The 22417-nt window shown below is 36.8% G+C and overlaps 1 protein-coding gene across 1 annotated transcript; it reads right to left on the bottom strand.

The window, feature by feature from the left end:
• Nucleotides 1-2399: 2399 nt before the first annotated feature.
• On the bottom strand, nt 2400-21353 carry STRADB (STE20 related adaptor beta; the record flags this gene model as incomplete). Its single annotated transcript, XM_084259479.1, has 11 exons — nt 2400-2543; nt 3034-3076; nt 3790-4034; nt 4191-4295; nt 4589-4760; nt 6489-6612; nt 7682-7790; nt 8691-8812; nt 9624-9723; nt 15301-15381; nt 21264-21353. 11 exons carry the CDS (start codon nt 21351-21353, stop codon nt 2400-2402), a joined length of 1335 nt encoding a protein of 444 aa, XP_084115605.1.
• Nucleotides 21354-22417: the final 1064 nt, after the last annotated feature.

Genomic DNA, 22417 nt, shown 5'->3' with positions numbered 1-22417 from the left:
TGTTGATCAATTTATACAATTTTTGTCAGTTTCAATTTTCCTACCATAAATCATAAAGAACATGGGGCTTAAATAGAATAGGTTAATGGAAAACATAATTCCTAGTATAATCAAGGTAGCAAATTTTTTTGGAGATCAAGTATTTCTAGCAATCCTCAAAGTTGTCACCACTTGTATCACTCGGAGTATAAATGGGAAAACCAAATATCTCTGGATTTTTTCAAACAGAAGGAACATAGGAAATTATTATTTTTTTTTTTTGGCGGGGGGAGCAATGAAACCAAGGCTAAGAAACCAAAAGGGATGGTAAGGCAATCCAGACAATAGCAAGAGCAGGAAGTGCTACCACCCCTCAGATGGAAGGGAAAGCAAGAAAAGGTTGTTACCAAGGTCCCAAGACTGGAAGATAAAGACACAACCACTGGCAGACCACATGGGGCAAAACGTGAGAAATCCTCCAGTCTAACTGCCTTCAAATTATGACAGCAGCATTTTCCTACCTTTGGACTTGAAGTGAAATATCTGTTCCCCCGGGTTCTTCGGCCTGCCAGTTTGTGGACTGGAACTACACCTTTGGTTCTCCTGAATCCCAGCTCACTCATCTTGTAGATCTTGGGACTGGTCGGCCTCCACAATCATGTAAGTAAATTCCTTACAATAAGTCTCCTATTGGTTGTTTCTCGGAAGAACCCTAATACATCCACAATAGATCTGAGAAGCAGTTTCCTGACTCCCACAATCCACCTGTTGCACTACACATAGCAACTCTCCATACAAATTTGAGAGAAACTCCTCTCTAGATTGGTCTTGTGAGTATCTTGTGCTGAGAAGAAATTTAGAAGGAGGTACGTGGAATGAACTATAGTCCCCACCACTACAGCTTATGTAAGGGCCTCCACTGGTACTCAGCTCCTCTCCCTCCTCAGATACCTAAGCAGGTCTTCCTGGCTTACTGAAGTAGCCTTTATTCTTGAGGGGTGCTGGGCAATAAACACAAAAAGGTTTATGCTTCAAATTATCTATAAATTTGTATATTATTTGTCTCATCAGTTTGGTTTTTTTAATTGTAAGACTTTTAAACAATTTTAATGTAATGCTAAATAAGAATATAAGGATTGGGCCTCCCTTGTGGCACAGGCGGTTGAGCGCCACACTGTGAAGCTATCCGCAGCCTCTGCAGCGTGGTTTCGATCCCGGCTGGCCAGGGAGTAACCCACATGGCACAACAGACCTCTCCTGCCTCACCATTGCTCCCCTCAGCAGTGTATTTTGTCAATCTGCCTGTTCTGTTCCCCACTCTGTCTCTGGTGAATCCTCTCACCCTCCTGCACATCTGGCCTGTATCCCCGGTTCTTGTATAAATAAATAAATCTTAAAAAAAAAAGAATATAAGGATTAAGAAAATCCACCAGCTGACGTAGGTACCAATTTACCACAGTTCAAGCTACATACTCTTTTTGAGACAGCATCTCTCTTTTACTAGACGCAATAACATTAAGATCTCTATGTTTCATATACTGTATCCCTGTAGGGGCAAGGATAAAATAAAAGGCCAGGATATCTTCTTCTGCCTCCATTGAATCAAACACTGTTCTCTCCAATTCTCTAGGTTGTATAAATAAATCTTGTTTGCTTGAGAAAAAGATATCCTTGGCAAAACAAATTAGAATCTACATTTCAGCTTTGTCAAGCCACACAAAGAAAAAAAGTAGAAAGTCCATTCAAGATATCTTTATTGAGCTCCCACGGGGTGCATGAATTTAGGATCTATAATTTACATTAGTAGAAAAGTGTTACTTTAGCCCCTTAAAAAAAAGCAAATTACAACCTCTATATATTTCAAGTGAATTATTTAATGTGAGTGAGGCTCAGTTTCATATTACCCTAAACATTAACAGAAGAAAATGGGAAAGTATAAACATCTTTCCTTCTACCAAAAGAAGACTTGATGCCAGGATAGCCAGCCTATTGGTCTAACAGTAGATGATCAAGAAGGCTAGAGAATCTGAAAGAAAATAATGAACTTGGAAGCACTGCCTCTGAGGGCTTATTCCCCTAAGGACAGCAAAATGCTGAAAAAGTTAACTGGCTCAAATGTTATATGAGAGATCAAGAAGAAGAGTTAGTCACAGCTTGGGAGAAAAAATTGAAATTAATGACATTAAATGTACTTCGATTAATAATTCTGAAGTTTCCCTGGAATTGTAATAGCACTCTGAGCTGATCAAAAGGGCTATCAACTCATGTTCCTTTGAACAGAGTGGTTTTTAAAATGACAGATTCTCCAGTGCACCAACTGTATTTTCAAGTATAATTCTAGTATTTGTACCTAGCAATACAGAAGAAAAAGCAGCAGGGAAAAAATGTCAAGTAATAGGACACAAAAGGCCATGGCAGCCCTAGAATTCCCAGTCTGAGTCTTTTTCATCAGGAAAATCACATTCCGGCTCAGTCCAAGCTGTCCCTGGAGGCAGTGATATTGATGGCTTGTGATAAGCAGGAGGCAACAGTGAAAGTATGGAATCCTGGCTTTCTTCTTTCATCTGTTAAAGAAACTCAAAATAAGACTGTAGTACATAAATTCACTATATTAGTTTTGCTAGCAATAAGTAAGTTTTAGAGAAATCATGTCAAAAGTGTTTAAAATTGATTTTAATTGTTTAAAATTATTTTCACTAAAAATGCCTTTGATTCTGGTCATATGAAAATAGGAAGAAGTAACAAGCAAACTGGTTTTTATCAGAATTATTTTGTCCTTTCATCATGTGTAACCAATATAAGAAAATTTATTTTCTAAATCAAAATATAAACTGAGGATATAGTAAAATAGGATGATAATCTGCTTTTATTTTGTTTTGTTGGATGGAAATATTTTATGAAGTTTTTAACTGAACTACCAAAAATTTTTTTCTGTTTTTGACTTTAAAAGAAAGTTATTATTAAGAAATCTTGGCAACCAAACTATCCCATTAAGCCAACAAAATGAAATGAATATTTCTAATAGTATTTAAAAACAGAAGATAAATTGCTCACCTGTTTGAAGAAAACATGGGACAATAAACTGCTTGCTGATGGCCTGAAATTTTTTAAGAAGTTATTAAAAAATAGAACCTCACATTAGAATGTAAATTTTTCTGTGTAAAAGTATCTTAGAAATTAGGTTTACTGCTATAAATCTCAAAACTATAAAATTAAAAGGAAAAAGACTATGTAAGGAAGTCTAATTCTTAGCTTCAACCTTGACTATTGAGAATTAATTCTAGAGATATCCTTCAATTAGTCCACAATATAACATTCCTTGGGCATTTCCTATTTATAAGGAACTATGCTAGGCAATTAAAGGTGCTGAAAAAAGATAAATGACATACACCTTAATCCAAAATACTAATATTTGTATGATATATATTATATGATATATATTGTAATGATAATATTTATGATAATAATTTATATTTTTATAATAGAAGCAACTAACATTTTTGTAGGGCTTAGATGTTTCTAAAATGTATATCAATCTAGTAATTCATATTCAGAAAGACTGCGTTTTACAAGGTGCCTTGGTTGGGAAACGATGCAGCTGAGACTGGAGCCAAAGTCTTCTAACTTTGAATTCAGTGTTCTTCCCTTTTGCCTATTACTTCTACTTGTTTTTTAGCACTGGCATTTTCTAGATTAGACTAGAGTCTTCCGATCAAAAGATTGACAAAATATTTGAATTCGGCAGGAAGGAATTACCACAAAGCTTCACAAAGCACATGTTTTATGCTAGTCAGGAGTAATCAATATTACCTTTTCTCAGGATCTTGTTGCAAACAGAGCTGTACCAAGCTAAAGAAGGCCGGAGAGAAAGTTTTTGAGGATGGCGTTTGCAGTCTGTCACTATTTACTGTGCGAGTTCCACTGGAGGCAAGTACACTTTCTCCAATCCCAGAATCGACACCAGATCGGGAATTTTTCATTCTGGATTCTGACTGAGGGAAAATACTGATATCTAGAGGACTATAAGGAGGACCTTTCAGTTTCTGTAACAGCATCTAAAAAAAAAAAAAAAGAAAATTTCCTTCAATGCTTTTCAGGCAAATTATTAAAACAACAACAAAGTTCCTAACAGGCTATGGCAGTTAGGACTTATCTAGATTGTAAGGGCTCTTATGAAAGGAAAGCAGTTCCAGGATTTTCAGAGCATTTACCTGAGTCCGGTGCATGTCCTGGAAAGGTACCTGCCCACTGGCCAATTCACATGCTGTAATCCCAACACTGTAAATGTCCGACTTTACGTTATAGCCGTGTAAATCCTGTAGAATAATTCATTTGAAGGCTTTTAGTGTAAATAACTTAAAAAGTTATACACACGCTTTTTTCATTAAAAAAATGGAGAACAATAATGGGGAAAACTTGTTAGAAATCAAGATAGACCTAATATTTGGTATACATTTTAAAATTCTTAACACAATTTTGACAAGAAAGAGAAAAGAAGTCTTACAGTAGGCCATTCACCAATCTGAATATAAGGGCACAAATGTCCTCTAGTCAAACTCGGAAGACACTTGAGACACACAGACAACCCAATGCAATGGCCACACCTGACCTGTCTCAGTAGTTCTGGACTCAGCCACGGCTGCACTGACGTGCTGAACTGTGGGAACTCAAACACAGCCCTATGCCTCTGTCCATGCTTAACCAAACTATGCAGATGGGACATGCCAGAGAGGGTCACTAGGCCATCACCAGAAATGAGGATGTGGCTGGCTTTAATACTCCTAGAACAAAAAGAAAACAATTCTAAATACTAGCAAATTGGCCAGTGGAAGAAAGAATAAAAATCTGGTCAAAACAAATCTATATATTCTCTTGGAAATGAAATGCACTTTATAAACAGCAGCACACTCTTATGTATACATACACATATGAAACATTCAGGGAATTAAGGAATCTTTTCCGTTATTTAACACAGATTAGAATAAGAGAAAATATAACATAAAACTACATGTTTAAAAGTGAAGATTTTTTTTCAAATTAGGAATGGAATCAAATGATGAATATCACTATTTTATTATGCTGTTGTAAAACACCTAAGGAGAAATCTAAAAATTCACTAATATTTGATGCATAAAATTATAATTTATTTATTTTTTAAATATTTTTTGATTTTATTTTTATATTCCCCATACAATTGCAACCCCCTTATTTTCACCCTAATCCCTCCTTTTCCTGCCCCCCATAGTGTGTCTCTGGTTCATAGTTGTTTGCTGATTTTGATTTTTTCTTTCTTATAGCTGTTCTTTTTCCTGGTCCCTTATTTAGGTTTTCTAGATTCCTGCTATGAGTGAGACCATCCGGTATTTTTCTTTTTCTTTCTGGCTTATTTCACTGAGCATGATCCCTTCCAGCTCCATCCCTGTTGCTGCAAATTGCATGGGTATCTTTTTTGAATGCTGAGTAATATTCCATGGTGTATATGTATCACATCTTTTTTTTTTTAAATAATAAATTTTATTTTTATATTCCCCATACAATTGCAACCCCCCCATTCTGACCCCAATCCCTCCCCGATGGATTTACAAATGAATTCTACCAAACATTCAGAGATGAATTAGTGCCTATCCTTCACAAACTCTTCCAAAAAAATTATAATTTAAAAGTTAAATGCAGTATCATCCAATGAAAGTTTCATTGTATGTTACTATTTATAAAGCTATGTCTTATATTAAAAGTTCCCTTTATTGCCAAATTATAAAATAACATTGTTTTTCCATCCAAAACATTGAAGAAACTAATAGAGTAGAATAACCAGTAGTCAGGTAAATTATAATTAAACCTTGGTTAATTAGAATAATTTGTTAGAAATCTTCAATTAAGAGGAATGCTGCTAAAAAAACAACAGTAAAATAAAAAGGTTTAAGGAAATGGAAATGAATAAGAAAACAAGATTATCTAAAAGTAAAGTAATTAAAAAGGAAAAAAAAGCCCCAATGAATCTTAGAACAGTGCTGTTTTTAAGTTAGCCAACTACTTCAGGATCTACAGTTTGGAAATAGTGGAACAGATAATTTAGTATTACAATCTCAAGGTGCTACAAAATATTTAAGAATTCAAAAAAATGTCTAGTTACAATTTGTACATGATATAAATATGAGATAAAGCTGAAAAGCAGATAAAGAAGTTCCTTATTTGCTTAAGCAAATGAAACAGGAGGCCCTATAGTTTTTATACCAAATTGACTCGTTTTTACCTCCCTTGCTAGACTGAGACCTGAGCAACACATGGGCAGGTACTCCAACCCAGCACTAAGTACAGCACTGGGCACAGAAGAGGTAGCCCAACAGTTTTGGTGAATGAACAAAAAATAAAAGCATTTACTGCAACTATCTAATGTAACATCCTCCCCCAACTTTCATTTACAAGTTTCCTAATTCTCCTTTCTAACACTCAAGAGCTCTTTCTTTAAAGATTTCTTCTTTTTTTGCAAAATACAAATAAGAAAATACCTGTGAATACAGCCATTTTGGTGCAGATAGTTCAGCCCTCTCACTGCTCCAAAGAGAATGTTTCTTATTAAAGTTTCACTCATTCCTTCAGGAAAATAAGTTCTTAAGAGTTGACTGGCTGAACCTGAAAGAAATCCCTGAGATCTTTAAGTGAACATTGAGAGTGATTTTGCTTCTGTGTCTTAAGTGTTCTTTTAACAATAAACATACACATACTCACACATCTGCTGCTTTTTAGAGTTTAACCAATTATCTATGCAAAAGTCTTTTAAAAAATTTCTTCGAATGAGGCCTCCCTGGTGGCACAAGGGGTTAAGTCTCAGCACTATGAAGCTATCGGCAGCCACTGCAGTACCAGTTCAATCCCCGGCCAGGGAGCTACCCACATGGCACAGGAGACTTCCTCTGTCTCACCTGCTGCTCCCCTCAGCTGTGTATTTCAGTAGATCCTCCTGTTCTGCTCCCCACTCTGTCTCTGGTGAATCCTCTCAGCACCACCTCGCCCCCCACCTCTGGCCTACACCCCAGCTCTTATATGCATAAATAAATCTTTAAAAATTTTTTCTTCTAATGATACTCTAGATATTAAGAAAATGAACAATTCTCAATATTACTGAAAAAACACAACTCTACACACACACACACACAATCCAAAGGCAATTCACAAACGTTGTCCTAAATATCAAAGCTCTAGAATACATTCATTTATTTATTCAACAGAGTTACTGAATACTACTTTGTACTAGGTACAATGTGAGCACCTGGGGACACCAAAATGAAAAATATATTTATGACCCCTGCCCTCAAGAAGCTCAAGTCAAGTACAAGAGACAGGTACATGTAAATGTTTACAACATATTGAAATAACTTTAGGATGTAGTGAAGCAGGGACAGGGATGCTGTGCATAGGTGGAAAAACTACTTCTGCCTGGAAGATAATAGCAGCTCTTCATTGAGAGAGAGAGGCAGAAAGTGAAGGGACAAGCAGCTTGTGCAAAGCAATGGACTTCTTGGTGAAGCAGTGGTGGTTTCAGAGATCACATTCATTCTACATTTTTCAGAAGACCAAAATCAACATTAACCAGTAAAAATATATCATAAAATCTAGAGCTTATCATCAAATTTATAATTGAAAGACATGAACTCTAAATCTAAGATCCTATTCATATTTTGTCTAAAATGAGTTTTCTTACCATAGGCCATGAATGGAGAAATAACCCAAAGCCAGCTGCCAACAGTAAAAACTGTCCAGTAGGTTGTAATATTGGGATGCCGGAAAAAGTGGGACAGAATCACTGCTTTCTGGGACAGACACACAAAAGACAAGATATTTAAAAGCAATGTTTTCCCTTCTTATGATGCAGATAAGAGCAGCAGTGGGCAGCTAACACTCAATGGGGCTTTTCAGAGGTAAGTACTCAATAGTGCCATCTTTTTACAACTCATAACCACTGCAGCAAGTATATGATACTATGATTCTCACTTCATTTATTAGAAATAAATTAGAAAGCTTGCCCAAGAGCACATATTAATATATAAGTGGAAGTGTGATGTAACCTTAGGTAATCTGCTTCCAAAAGTCATATTCTTAAATAATTATATTTTTATTAAACATTTAAAAATTAAAAATAAAGATTAAAGTCACTTCTAATCCTGTATCACAGAAAGAAGCACTCTTAGCATTTTGGTATTATTTCTTCCAATCTTTTTTCTGTGCAATGTACATTTGCACATATAAATATTTTAAAAATTAGGGCAATAAAAAAAATCCTTACCTATTTTTTATAAAAAATGATTAGTGGCAATGAAAGTAGTTAATAATATATCTGCAATGCAATTCTGTTAAAATTTATCAATTCAGAAGTTAATTTTATTTAACTGGATGAAAAGAAAACTTTGCTTTTTCCTATTTTTTTTCATTTCCCAATATGATTATTGAGACCGGAGTGTTATAAATCTCTAGACCTGCATATTGAGTATGATAAACATTTGAGAGGATTTAGTTACCAAAGTTTGAATATGTTTGTTCTTTTACAGATCTGCTTCCAAGTATTCTTTCCAATTCCATAATTCCTTCTTAATTAGAAGAAACCTAACTTTCTCTAATAGAAAGAACTATTAATTTGGGGATGGGGAATTCTTACGTATATACTCTCCTCTGATAGACATCACAATAAATGTATATATTTTTAATACTGTTACCTGTAAAGCTTTCAGGCGTTCTTCAGTGCAGTTTTCCAAATTTGTAATTTTGATCGTCACCAGGGTTCCTGTAGGGGTATGCCGTGCAAGATGGACAGAAGTCAAGTTGTCAAATCCTCTTCCTATAACCAGAGGTAAAACTTGTGTTAGCAACCAAAGGGAAAAAATTGATAATTGATAATTGATGATAATTCTGTGACTTATCAATTAATGTTCAAAAGAGTCCTTTTTTCTTAAATTATTTCCTCTTGTTTATAATAAAATGCAGATTGGAACATTTAGTAAATTTTTCTTCATTCTTTAGTACATGTTCTTTTTGCTATCTTGACCCAGAGGTGGTTAGTTATATGTGCCATCTTCTTTCTTCCCATGACACTCAGCACACACCTCCACTACAGGGGCCTCTAATACATTAAACAAAGCTTCCTTATGTGTTCACCTTCTCAGAGGATTATTCCTCAAGTATTATATATGGCTTTATAACCCTCACACCTAATAGAGTGTTTAACTGATGTTTCTGAATAGTCAGAGCAAATATTTCACATTTGTAAGGATCAATTTAAAAGAAAGTAATTTGGTTAAAGGACTGTGACTAAAAATATTTATGTGATTTGCTTAATTCATACCCAGTATAGATTATAGCCGTAAAATGAGAAGCCTCTGATAATAGAGACACAAAGAAACTAATATTTAGGTTATTCAATATCTTCTTCCTCTGGTCACACTTCATGAAAAAGTAAAGTTTTAACCTTAAAAATTGGGAAACTATTTTAGGATAGACATAATTAGTATTTCCATTTGGCTGACATAATTAACATCTTGCTTTATTCTGTAGGTGACATCAGAAAAAAGACATGCCTATAAAATAATCTTTTGTCAACAATTTCATTTCTCACAATAAAGGGTCAATTATGTGAAATCCAGGATTGTTACCTATTTCCACTTGGAGCTCATAGTGAGAAACATTGGTGGAACAAATCACTTCACTGGCTGTTGTGGATGAAGGCAGCCAAGAAAGGTTTGGCTCATCAACCTGCATTGTTTTAAAAAGATGAAAGCAAAATAGGTATAAACTTTTTGGGTTCCCCAACTCAAAGTGAAATACTGATATTTTCAAACATACAAGTGCTCATTAGGAAGGCATTAAATGTTAGCTTTAAGAGACTTTTAAAATCTAAAAAAAGTTTATAATTGATGTTAGAAAGCTATCAGCCTATAAAGGGGAAAAGGGCAGGAAAAGCAGATTTATAGGTAGTGATGAGTACTTTCCAGCATAATTTCTAGTAAATTCTTCAGGGCATCTAATATATATATCAAGGGAAGAGATGCAGAGACCTGTGAAGGACATTCTATGCCAAGTTCTTGCCTCAAGTACTTGTCAGTTGTATCTATTACACATACGATGCTTGCTAGCTAGTGGTGGTGTTGACAGTCATGGAAAACTTCCACAGTACAGCCTATTAAAATTGCTGAAGCAATTTTTCACATGATTAAATGAATCAGAATGTGATTGAAAATAAAAACAAACCATAAGAGATAGGAGAGTAGGTACAGACCTCAGACCTCCTGAGTTAATTTAACTGTGTTAATATGGGGTCTCACAGGAGGATGTTAAGTCAGAGCTGAGGTTTGTGCCAGATCCCAGTGGCAGTGAAATAACATGCATACAGAAAGAAGAGGTCACATCCCTGGTGTCATATGATAGCTGTAAGGCTCTCCCAAAGGATACCAGTACTCCAAGACACGTAGGAGCTTTTACAGGCACTAGCAGGTGGTAAGAATCTTGTTACTGCCTTCGAGAAAGAAGGGGGTTAGAAATGACATTACTATGTACTAGGAATTATGCAAACTATTTTTATATCCTTGATGCCTTTTTTTTTTTTTTAAAGATTTATTTATACAAGAACCAGGGTACAGGCCAGATGCATGGGAAGGTAAGAGGATTCACCAGAGAAAGAGCGGGGAACAGAACAGGCAGACTTATGAAATACACTGCTGAGGGGAGCAGCGGGCGCGACAGGAGAGGTCTGCCATGCCATATGGGACCCTCGCCGGCCTGCCGGGATCAAACTGGCACTGCAGAGGCTGCGGACAGCTTCACAGCACGGCGCTCAACTGCCTGTGCCACCAGGGGAGGCCCTATCCTTGATGCTTTTAAGGTAGCAGAAAAAATATAATTATAAGCTCATAGTTAAAGAGGAATAAAGGTGGATATTATTTTAAAAAATGATGATAGACTGTAAAAAAGAAATTCCACATAATTAGAAATAATTCCAATGAAGAAAAAAAGAAATCTATACAAATCAATTTAATTTCTTTAAAACAGGTTGTCTTCAAATAAACTATGATTTAAAGACTATATATTTGTAAGAAATAGAAAGAAGAACACATAGCAATTTTCTTAACTTGAAGTTATAACCTATAGATCTGTGATGAAGGCTAGAGTCCAGAATAAATTGAGCCTTCCAGTTGACTGCTTGAAAAAAATTGCATGATATTACCAGATGATGGAGTAAAAGCAAGCTAATCAACCTCATTTTGTTTCTATCTCTTACTTTAGAGAAAGTCTTTAAACTTAAAAGGAGGACATGTGTTATAAAAGTGGCTGACACCCAAAACTGGTTGTTAAAATAGGTTCAAAACTCCAGAACACACCTATATCTAGGATATTAAGTTTGCAGATATAGTAGAACTCAGACAAGAAACCATAATGGAAACAGCCACACACTGACCTAATTTTCAGAAAGGGAAAAACCTCAAAGGAGCAAGTTTGTCGCAGCCACCCAGCAAAGTCTAATATCAAATTATTAAATTAGTAAATTATGAACACTTAATAGCAAGGTAATAACAAGACAACAGCATAGGTTTACCAAGAGTAAACCTCCCTTCACTATTTGTTAAGCATTTTAACAACTTTCTAAAAATGCAAAAATCTGCTTATTTAAAAGTATGGATCATGCATTACTAGACATAGATAATTCTTAAAGAACAAGTCAGAATTCAAAATCATCTTGACCAACCGAAAGAACAGGCCCAGGCCAGTACAATTTTACAGAAATAAATGTAAAATGTCACATTTAAGTTTAAAAAGGTCAACAGTCTAAATACAACACTGAGGACACCAGCTTTACAACCTGGAGGTTTCAATCTAATGGAGATGGCATTTACAAAAGTAATTCGAGCAGACTGAAGGAGAGAAGAGTCTCACTATATTCTACAATGATTTATCAATATCTGGAGTGCCATGCACAACTGGGACACAAAGCTACAGTGGCACACTGCAGACTGGATTCCCAGAGAAGGTCAGCCACGTTGCTAGGAGTCCTGCAACAATAAAGGAATTAGGAATATTTAATGTGAAAAAGAAAATATTAAGAATATAAAGAGAGATCATTTTCAAATAACTAGAAGACTAATGCTGAAGGGTAAATAGAACTGTTCAAAGAGCAGAGCTGAAGTCAACAGACTGAGGCCACAGGAGGCAGATTTCAGGTCTGGCATCAGATTGCCTCCTCTCATCAGCCCCTTGTCCTTTGCAACAAATGATGTGGGAAAATGGAATACCCACATGCAAAAGTATGAAGTTGGACCCTTTCCTAAAGCCATATACAAAAATTAAGTCAGAATGGATCAAAGCACTAAATATTAAGACCTAATACAGTAAAATTCTTGGGAGAAGACAAAGGACAAAGAAGTTTAATAGCATTGTATTTGGCAATGATTTCTTGCAGATGACACTAAGGGCACAGGTAACAAAAGAAAAAATAAATTAGACTTCATGAAAATTTAAAATTTTTGCACACCAAAAGACACCATCCATAGAGTAAAAAGGCAACATACAGAATGGGAGAAAATATTTGCCAAATCATATATCTGATGACAGACTAATAACCAGAATATATAGAGAACTCTGAAAAGTTAACAACAAAATGAACAACCCAATTCAAATATGGGCAAAAGACATTTCTCCAAAGACACACAAATGGTCAATAAGCACATGAAAAAGATGCCCCCAGATCACTAATTGTTTGGAAAACGAAAATCATATCTACAGTAAGATATCACACATTAGGATGGTAACTATCAAAAAACAGAAAATAACAAGTGTTGGCAAGGATCTGGAGAAACTGAAACCCTGTGCAATGTGGGTGGGAATGTGAAATAGCACAGCAGCTGTGGATAACAGTATGATGGTTCCTCAAAAAATTAAAAATAGAATTACCATATGATCCAGCAATTCCACTTGCTATACACCCAAAATAATTGAAAGCAGGGTCTTGAAGATATATTTATACATCCATGTTCACAGCTATAATATTCACAATAGTTATAATATGGAAATAATCCAAGATTCCATCAACAGATGAATGCATATATGAAACATGGTATATACAAACAATGGGGTGGTATTCACTCTGAAACAGGAAATTCTGTGATATGTTACAAAACAGATGAACTTTGAGGATATTATGCTAAGTGAAATAATCCATTTACAAAAAGACAAATACAGCATGATACTACTTATATGAAGTACTTAGAGTAGTCAAAATCATGGAGACAGAGTAGGGGATGGGGAAGGGCAAAGAAGGGGTGTTACTGTTTAATGGAGACAGAGTTTCAATTTTACATGATGGAAAGAATCATGGAGATGGACGGTGATGATGGTCACACAATTTTATGAATGTATTTGATACTACTGAACTGTACACTTAAAAATGATTAGAAGAGTAAATTTTATGGTATTTGTATTTTACCATAATACAAATGAAATTCCAAAAAGGAAGCACCTGTGGAAGTTTCTTGAGTTCTAAGCCTCTCTCGGCAACAGCAAGACGACAACAACAGAAGTTTTTGGGTTATTTTTAAGATTTCTTTTATTTATGCTTACAAGAGCTGGGGGCTAGGCCAGAGGTGTGGGGGGTGAGAGGATTCACAAGAGACTGAGTGGAGAGCAGAACAGGAGGATCTACTGAAATACACTGCTGAGAGGAGCAGCAGACGAAACAGGAGAGGTCTGCTGTGCCATATGGGTTAGCTCTCTGGCCGGGGGATCGAACTCATGCTGCAGTGTCTGCTTATAGCTTGATAGTGCTGAGGATTAACCCCTTGCGCCACCAGCGAGGCCCAACAACATAAGCTTTTATTCTGTGAACACCACCTCAACCTGAAGGAAACACCTGAATAAAAATTAGAGCTGGATATTACATCCTATTATATAAAGGGGAAGGTAAACTGGAATACTTTAGAGTTTTGATTAATAAAAAGTTAAATTTCAAGACAAATGAAGATAGGATGGGAATAAATTATAAACAGGATTTAAACTGGGATTACCTTTTTTTTTAAATAAGAAACAGGACATTTGCAAAGCAGATTCCATCTTAGAGTTGAGAATTGGGGTAGAAAGTAAGGATTAAGTGGAGAAAAGACCCAAAGAAATATTTATTCTCAAGCATGTTTATTTATTTAGGCAGGCATTACCCAAGGAAGACAAAGATATAAAAGAAAGGATACCTATATTCTAATAGCTACAGAGTCACACATCAATCATTGTGAGATACAGTAAACGCTATTTTATAGGAATGTCTAAGATATATAGGAGCATAATGTAATAAAAGGTACAAGAGCAAAGCCTTCATATATACAGCATTTCAGCCAAGTCTTTAAAGATGAGAAGGAACTTTAGAGGCAGGAAAGGGTATTTGAAAAGCAGAGAGAAGAATATATACTAAGACTGTAGCAAGAAATAAAACTCAAAAATTAGACATGTTTTATTATACTGTTAAGAGTCCTTATACCACGCTAAGATACATGCTGAAGCTTTCCCCCCTAGGTTTTAGGAACCAAAAGGAAGTTTAAAAGCTTGAAAGTGATACAAATGGGTCTGTAAGGGTAAGAGTGTTGAATACTGATCTGAGAGGTGTGTGTCCATGAAACTAGAGGTAGTATGTCAACCTGCAACAGTCCAGGTGAAAGAGGATGAGACTTGAATAGTAGCAATGATTAGGTGTAGGAAAGGATGGACTCAAGGGCATTCCAGAGACAGATTCATGAGACTTGGTGTAGAACAAGATGTGGGGGCTGAGGTAGAGGCACTGTGAGGATAACTGCAAAGTTTCTAGTTAGGATGACTAAGTGGACAGCATTCCTTTAACCAAAGTAGGAAACACAAATGCAGGTAAAATTTCAAAGAACATTTAGGTTTTACTCAAATTAAGTAGAGATATCTTTGAATATTCTAATCAGAAGATTCTCTACAGGAGAATCTTTGGAGATTGGTATCCAGGAGAGAGTTTGGAATTGCAGGTGAAAATCTGAGTATTAGTCCTATTTGATGGCAGGATCTTCTCATGAGCTAAAGAAAAACCTGAGCAGCTCTAGGACAATCTGATATCTGAGCAACTGAAGTCAAGAGGAATAGATGAGAATGCTCAGGGAGAGCCTGTTTAGGAAGAATAGAAGATGCTAGTTATAGCCTTTTGGAGAATAACCAGAGTACAAGAAGAAACAGTAAAAGACACCACAAATAAAAAGAGATCTAGGAGTACCAGGAGTGAATGGTGTTAACAGAAGGTAAGTGAGGAATATTAAGAGTATTTAACCATTTTCTTACCAAGTATTGATGAATACTGGATTCAGACTGTTTTTCAGGTCTGAGTGATTCAACTTGTGTTCTTGAAGTGCAGAAACAATCCTGGAAATACAGAATTGCATTAAATAAGTGAAAAATGAGTCACAAAATAAGCTGGGGTTATGTGTAGAAAGACCAGGGTCTGGTGACTGGCATGGAACAGAGAGAAGAGGGCACAATGCAGGAACCTGGAATTGATGTCAGGAGCTATCGTGTTATGGTAGTCAGTAGGAAGGGGGAGATAGCAGGGCATGCAGAAGACAAATTTCTTACCTGTTACAATTTTACATTTGTCCTCTGATCCTTGTCCTCTTATCTCTGAATGCCATAATATCAAATCATTTTTATTGCTGGTCTTAATTTTTAAGCTTTTCATTATCTTTGTGGTTTTATTCTAAATAAAGCTAAAGATTATTCTGTTCTTCTCTTACAGTCATTTTTATTTTTTTGATCTTCAGATTTTATGTGTACAAACCATGTTCATCTACATTAAACCACACACTGAGTGTATTTGGAACCAATTGTATTTTTTTTTTAAAGATTTATTTATTTATTTATACAAGCACTGGCTACAGTCAGAAGAGCGGGAGGGTGAGAGAATTCACCAGAGCCAGAGTGGGGAACAGAACAGGCAGATTAAAGAAATACACTACTGAGGGGAGCAGTGGTCACGGCAGGAAAGGTCTGTCACGCCATGTGGGAACCTCGCTGGTGGCCAGGGATGGAACCTGCGCTGCAGAGGATGCTTAGCAGCCCAGCGCTCAACTGCTGCGCCACCAGGGAAGGCCCAACCAATTCTGGTTTTTGGGTTTTTTTTTTTAAATTCATTTATTTATTTATACAAGCACTGGGTACAGTCAGAAGCGTGGGAGGGTGAGAGAATTCACCAGAGCCAGAGGGGGGAACAGAACAGGCAGACTGATGAAATACACTGCTGAGGGGTGCAGTGGTCGGGGCAGGAAAGGTCTGCGAGCCTTGTGGGACCCTGGCCCAGCGCGCTGCAGAGGCTGCGGGCAGCTTCGCAACCCAGAGCTCATCCGCTGCGCCACAATTCTGTTTCTTAAAGTGGTAAACATCTTTAACTTCAGCTCAAAGCAAATAGAGACTTAGTTCCATTATCACAATTTACATATTCCTGAATTTCAACCAATGATCCTACTATCACATATTGCCAGTAAAGAAATGTAATATCTTCATGTGACTTATTCATTATCAATTAGCAGAGTGAAGCTGATCGTATTTTATTTAGGAAGGTATGTCAAACGAAAAATATAAAGAAATTGAAAGACACTTTTGTAATAAATTATTTTCAAGTACTTCATGGACACTCATTTTTATATGAATTATCTATTATAGCACTAAGTGATACTATATCAAATAAGTCATTAAAGACAAAAGCCCATTCATGTCTACTTAACACTTTGTAGTTGATTACTTAAAAGTAATGAAACTTCCTTTCTTTTAAAATATGCCAGAATTTCCCAGGAAAAATAAGTCATTTTCTCAATTAGCCTAAATTACTGAATATTTTAAACTAAATTCCTACAGTCAGTGTACTTTATAATTCTTGTCACAATTTGATACATATTTCCCGTTTTATAAAACTCACCCAGAAAAACTGAAGCTAACAATGACAAGGTAAGTGTAGAGTCATTTCCTTTGCAAATTTTCTACTGGCTTGTCTAGAGTGAATGAAATTGACAGTAAAACAATTTTGAAGATACTTATCGCTGTTGCTCATATTAAAAATAACCATGTTAGGTCATTTATATATTACATTTGGTATTCACATATTTTTGCAATATTTACCCTGAATTTTTCACAATGATTATTAATACCATTGTGCATTCTTAGGCAGCACAATGATTTAAAACCATCCAGAAGAAACCTCCCGTAAAATATTTTTGAATGAAAAAACTATGTATTTTTAATATAACTTTTTTACACATTACCACAAAAACTAAGTGAAAAGAAGTTGTACCCTATGGAAAATACTTTATTTATGCTGCTTCCTTTGAAAACACAATTCCTTAGCTCTCAAATAGAGGGGAAAACAGGAATGGGGAGGAATACATTTTAAATAAAAATATTAATTTCATCTCAAGTTGTACAAAGATCTCATTTAGGAAAAAACATTAAAATTTTGACTCAAGGGATACTAAATATTGCATCATTGCAGGAAGAATATAATTTAAAGTAAAATTAAATTGAGCTAATATGTATCAACATTATCATATTCTATTATTTTTTACAAAATCCATAATTATGGGATAACAGATTTAGTAAGACACACTTTTTTCCAAAAATTGGGAACACTGGGCAACCACACAGCCCTCTGAATCTCATGATCTTCATCTACCAAATGCCCTTTCACATCTCTTCCAACTTATAAACTGATATTAAATTGTTACTCTTAAGTAATCTTTTAGAGCAGGGGTCAGCAAACTGTCCACAAGCCACATCTGATCCACCACCTGTTTCAGGAATCAAGTTTTACTGGAATACAGACAGGTTCATTTTCATTCTTTTACTTACTGCTGATGGCTTGCTTTTACACTATTAACAACAGAAGAGTAATTCAGCAGAGCACACAAATACTATCTGACCCTTTACAGAAAAAGTTTGCTGATCTCTCCTTTAAAAAATGAGGTAGGTATTTCACTTCCATATATTTTCCTGATATTTAGTTCTCCTTTTAAGTAGAAAAGCTTTACTTTAAATATAAAGTAAATGCAGTCTGTATTTTCCATATAACTAACAATACAGTTTCCTAGTTTCATAGCTCTGCTCTCAGACTTGGCAAATGATGGAGTGGTTTGGCAGACATGAATTTGAGCTCTGGCTCTAAATCTTTGCAATCTTGGGCCAGTCTCAAAATGAGGATCATAACATCTATTCTGCCAATCACAATTTTAAAGGCTGAAAGAGCTATAATATATTAAACTATTTATAAACTACAAATCATCATACAAATGTACCTACCACTTTTTAAAAGATCACTGACTTAAAAATTCAAATATTCAATATTGTATTATAGTCTATATAATATACAGTGAAAGTCCTAAAAAGACTTAATCCAAAATAGATACTATGGATCTAATATAAACAAAAAACGAGTTGGCATCTTTACATCATTTTATACAGTGATCCAAATGTTTTTTGTCTGATGGTTTATTTAGTCACGGGGATTTTAGCTTGTATTTAGTTAGATACACATTAATAAATGTGATTTTTGAGAGATTAAAAGGCTAAGTTTAACTGGATGGGAGAGGCATATCTTAGTACAGCATATATATGAGAAAAGTGGGTACAGGACAAAAGGACAGAATAATGAGTATATCAGAAAAGTATAGAGAAGCTCTTTATCAAAGAAACAAAAATCAGTAAGAAATTAACTCATTTTTTATGACCCAGAAGTCATTCTGGTCAAAATAACATCTCAGAGGGTAAAACTATACAACCAGTAATATAGAATATACCTTTTATTCTGGCTTTGCAGATAATGTCTAAGTACTCTGATGGTACAAAATTAGATCCATGTTAGAAAAACTTACCAAAAGAGACATTGAATCGCTTTAGTTCACAGAAAGTGACAAAAATCCATTTATTCCAAAAGAGAGTTTTGCTTTATCTTCAAGATGCAGAAATATCCTATTAAAAACAAAAAGCAAAATAGTTTAGATTTACATAAAAGATCCTGGAAGAATTTATTGATATAAAACCATGCAATATTTAGGCAGCTGTTCTTTGACATAAGGTGTCCCTAAAAAGTGTTGTTAAAGAGAATTTCTGTTTACTGAACACTATTTGGTATCTGACATCATAACAGAAAGGGAGAGTGTAGTTAAAGAGAGGAACTGAATATTTCCAAAGCCTCGAAATACCTGTCTCTCCTTCCCTAACTTTTCTGTACTGCTTTTATTTAGAGAACTGTAAGCAAATGGGAAAAGTAATATATAAAAGCAATATTGGACCCACTTTTGATATAAATGGTGCCACTTGCAAATATACCCCAAGAATTTCCAACGATCTATTTATCATTAATTTTGAAGTTTCCAAGGCTTCCTAATTGGAAAAATTAAAGACTGATTAAATTATTTGAGGTCCTTGATCAGCAAATTTAGAGAAGCATCAGGATTAGTAATAAACTAGGAATTAATATTTTCTTGTTGCCATGTTTTAAAAGATAATTTTTTTCCAGTTTTCATGTGAAAATATTTTCTGGAGGTTAAATATTTTTTACCTTATGATTCTGAGTTCTCATTTCTATTATTGGTTACTGACAGATATGAAAAATATGCAGATTATTATACAAATCATTCCTATCCACTCTCACCAACAGTTTTAATCTCAATAGTTTATGAAGACTCTGCAACATATTCAGAAGTTTTAAATAGTAACTTTTAATTCAAAGGGCTACAAAAACACCTCCAAAAATTTCCAAATCTTTCCCATAGCAAGGTGACAATATTCTAACCTTGCTAAAACCTGACTATTTACTTACACTTAACCAATATTTTTGCCTCTTTCATCTAAATTGAACTTCATTATTTCATTTTAATGAAATCACCAGGTTTGATCAAGGTGCCTACAAATACCAACAAAATAAGAAAAGATTTTGTAAACCATAGCTACTTTATAGAGCAACAGCCTATCTCATTCTTAAGAAAAGATGTGGATTTAATCAGGGTCTTCACTACAAACCAAAGGTAGAGAAGCAGAAAAAGAAGATCCTATAAAGATGTAATTATTTTGTCATTCACTATCATCAATTTTAGATACTAGAGTTTGCTGCATCACAAAAGGGGGAATAAAATGTCTGCCCTGCCCACCTTCCAGGGTAACTGAGATCAAATGAGATACTTTATCTGAAAGTGCTTATAACTACCAAATACTGTGTGTTATGAGCTTGAATATATGTGTGTATGTGTGTGTGTATATATGTATGTACATGTGTGTATGTGTGTGTATATGAGTCTGAGAAGATGCTCTGAAAGGTACACTCAAATATTACTGGTAGCGCAAAGTGGTAAGGGTCACTGGGAAAGCGAGCTGGCAATGTTTTCACACACCATGCAAAATGGTCATAACTTTTGAATCAGTAAAATTCTTATTTCCAGTCATTTATTCTAAGGAAATAGGTAAAAGAAGAAACCACATAACACAGAAAATTATTACACTGTTATCTGAAAGAGCCTTGCAGTCAACCCACAAGTGTTTAACGAATGGCTACCCTGGGTCAGGAGCTATGGGCCCTGGAAAAGGCACCAACACCTGTAGTTTAAAGCAGAAAGTATAGGGTTGTCATGATTAATGGAATTTTCTGATTATCAGAATTTTGTTTCCTGCTTTTCCACTTAATATCAGTGAAGTTCTTACAGAAAAAAAAACCCTTAACCCCCATTTACATTATCTATTTTTCAGAAAAACTCAGAAGAAATGGATACAATTTGTGAGAACTGTTACTACTAAAAAGAGCTGTCCCTGCTGGTGGTTTAATCCCAAAGGTTTTTGTTTTAGATATGCTAGACTATTAAAAGACAAATTTACAAGACATTTTGAGGTCAAGGCAGCAGCTGCATCTGGTGAGAGGCAGTGAAGAGAGAGATTTACTGTCTTAATTTTCTCCTGCATGCTCTTTCACTAGGTATGAATATAAATCCCTTTTAAAAATATGATATTTAAAAAAACCTTTATTTCTAAATGTATTCACGAATACTTCAGTGTGGTCTCCTGCTTGTATCTAAAAAAACTAATTAGAATAAAGCTTTATAAATAACTTAAATCTTACTTTTGTACAATTTAATCTGAAATGTCAACATTTTCTGTGAAAATCAGAGAGGGCATCTACGGAACTCGGGTTCTGAGTTAATTTAACCATCCAACAGAGGCCATTGTTACAGGGAATGCAAAAATCCTATTTCTTTGTTGCTCTTTATAATTACTGTAATTTTCAAACTGATCTCGGGAACCCGTAAAATCTTAAAAATTACAGCGACGCACAGCTCAGGAGAATTTTCCAAACTTAGTATCATGACTCATGCTTTAAAAAAAAAATATTTACTAAGCGCCTACTGTATGCCAGGCTTGCTGCCGAGTTAGGCGCTGGGTCACAATTCCTGATCAAGTTTTGAGGGAAAAGGTATTTGACACAACAAACCCACGAGGGCAAAACAGAACGGTGAACTTAAAGCCGAGGTCAAAAAGCAGACTGAGCACTGAATTTTGCAAAAGGTGCCCTCCTGGTCCTGGCAGTGAACTCGCAGACGGTGGCAGGTATGCTGACCGCATCGGAGAGTGTCTCGGGCTGGGAAACTCAGCGGGGCGCGAGCACCCACCCGCGGGAGGGAGCAGCCCGCGCCCCGCGCCCCCGGAGCCGCAGCCCCCGAGGCGCCAGGTGCCCCCGGGCGGGCGAGGGGCCGCGGCTCCGGGGGGCTGCGCGGGGCGCAGGGACAGTCCCCACGCCCGGCCAGACCCGGGCTGAGGCTGGAGACCCCGCAGCGCGTTCCGCCCCCGGCTTCCCGAGGCGTGCGCGGCCCCGCAGCGTTCCGTCGCGTCCCCGACCGCCCTGCGAACCTGTCCCTGCCGGGCCGGGCCTCGCCTCGTTACCTGGTGTGTCCACGCGCAGGGGCCGGGGACCGCGAGGGCGGTGCAGCGGGGCGGCGCGGGAGCCCGGCCCGCCGAGGGGCAGGCGGGCGAGCAAGGCCCGCTCCCGGCGCTGGCCACCAAGCGCGGCGGAGCGGCACGACCCGGGCTGGGGCTGTCGGCCTGGAACTCTGCCCCAGCCCCAGGCAGCCAGCCTGGACGGGACTCGCCCCTCCCGGGCCCCCGGGGTAGCGGCCGCGCCTCCCGCCCCGGGGCCAAATAGCAAGGGGCGGGGCCTTCGGGCGAGGGGCGGGGCCTAGGCGAAACTACAACTTCGGAGGGCGAGGGGGCGGGGCCAACAGGAAACTACAATTCCCAGCAGGCCCTTTGCTGACGCCGCGGAGGCTGCTGGGAGAGTGGGTCTCCCTCGCTCTTCCCCGATTGTGTAGGGGTTGCCATTGACCCGGCGTCGCAGCAAAACTGAAGTCGCCGAGTGATGATGTTGTGAAGTCTC

This window comes from Talpa europaea (genome assembly GCF_964194135.1).
Source record: "Talpa europaea genome assembly, chromosome: 1".
In the NCBI taxonomy this organism is placed as follows: domain Eukaryota; kingdom Metazoa; phylum Chordata; class Mammalia; order Eulipotyphla; family Talpidae; genus Talpa; species Talpa europaea.
This window is presented reverse-complemented; position numbering and strand designations above follow the sequence as displayed.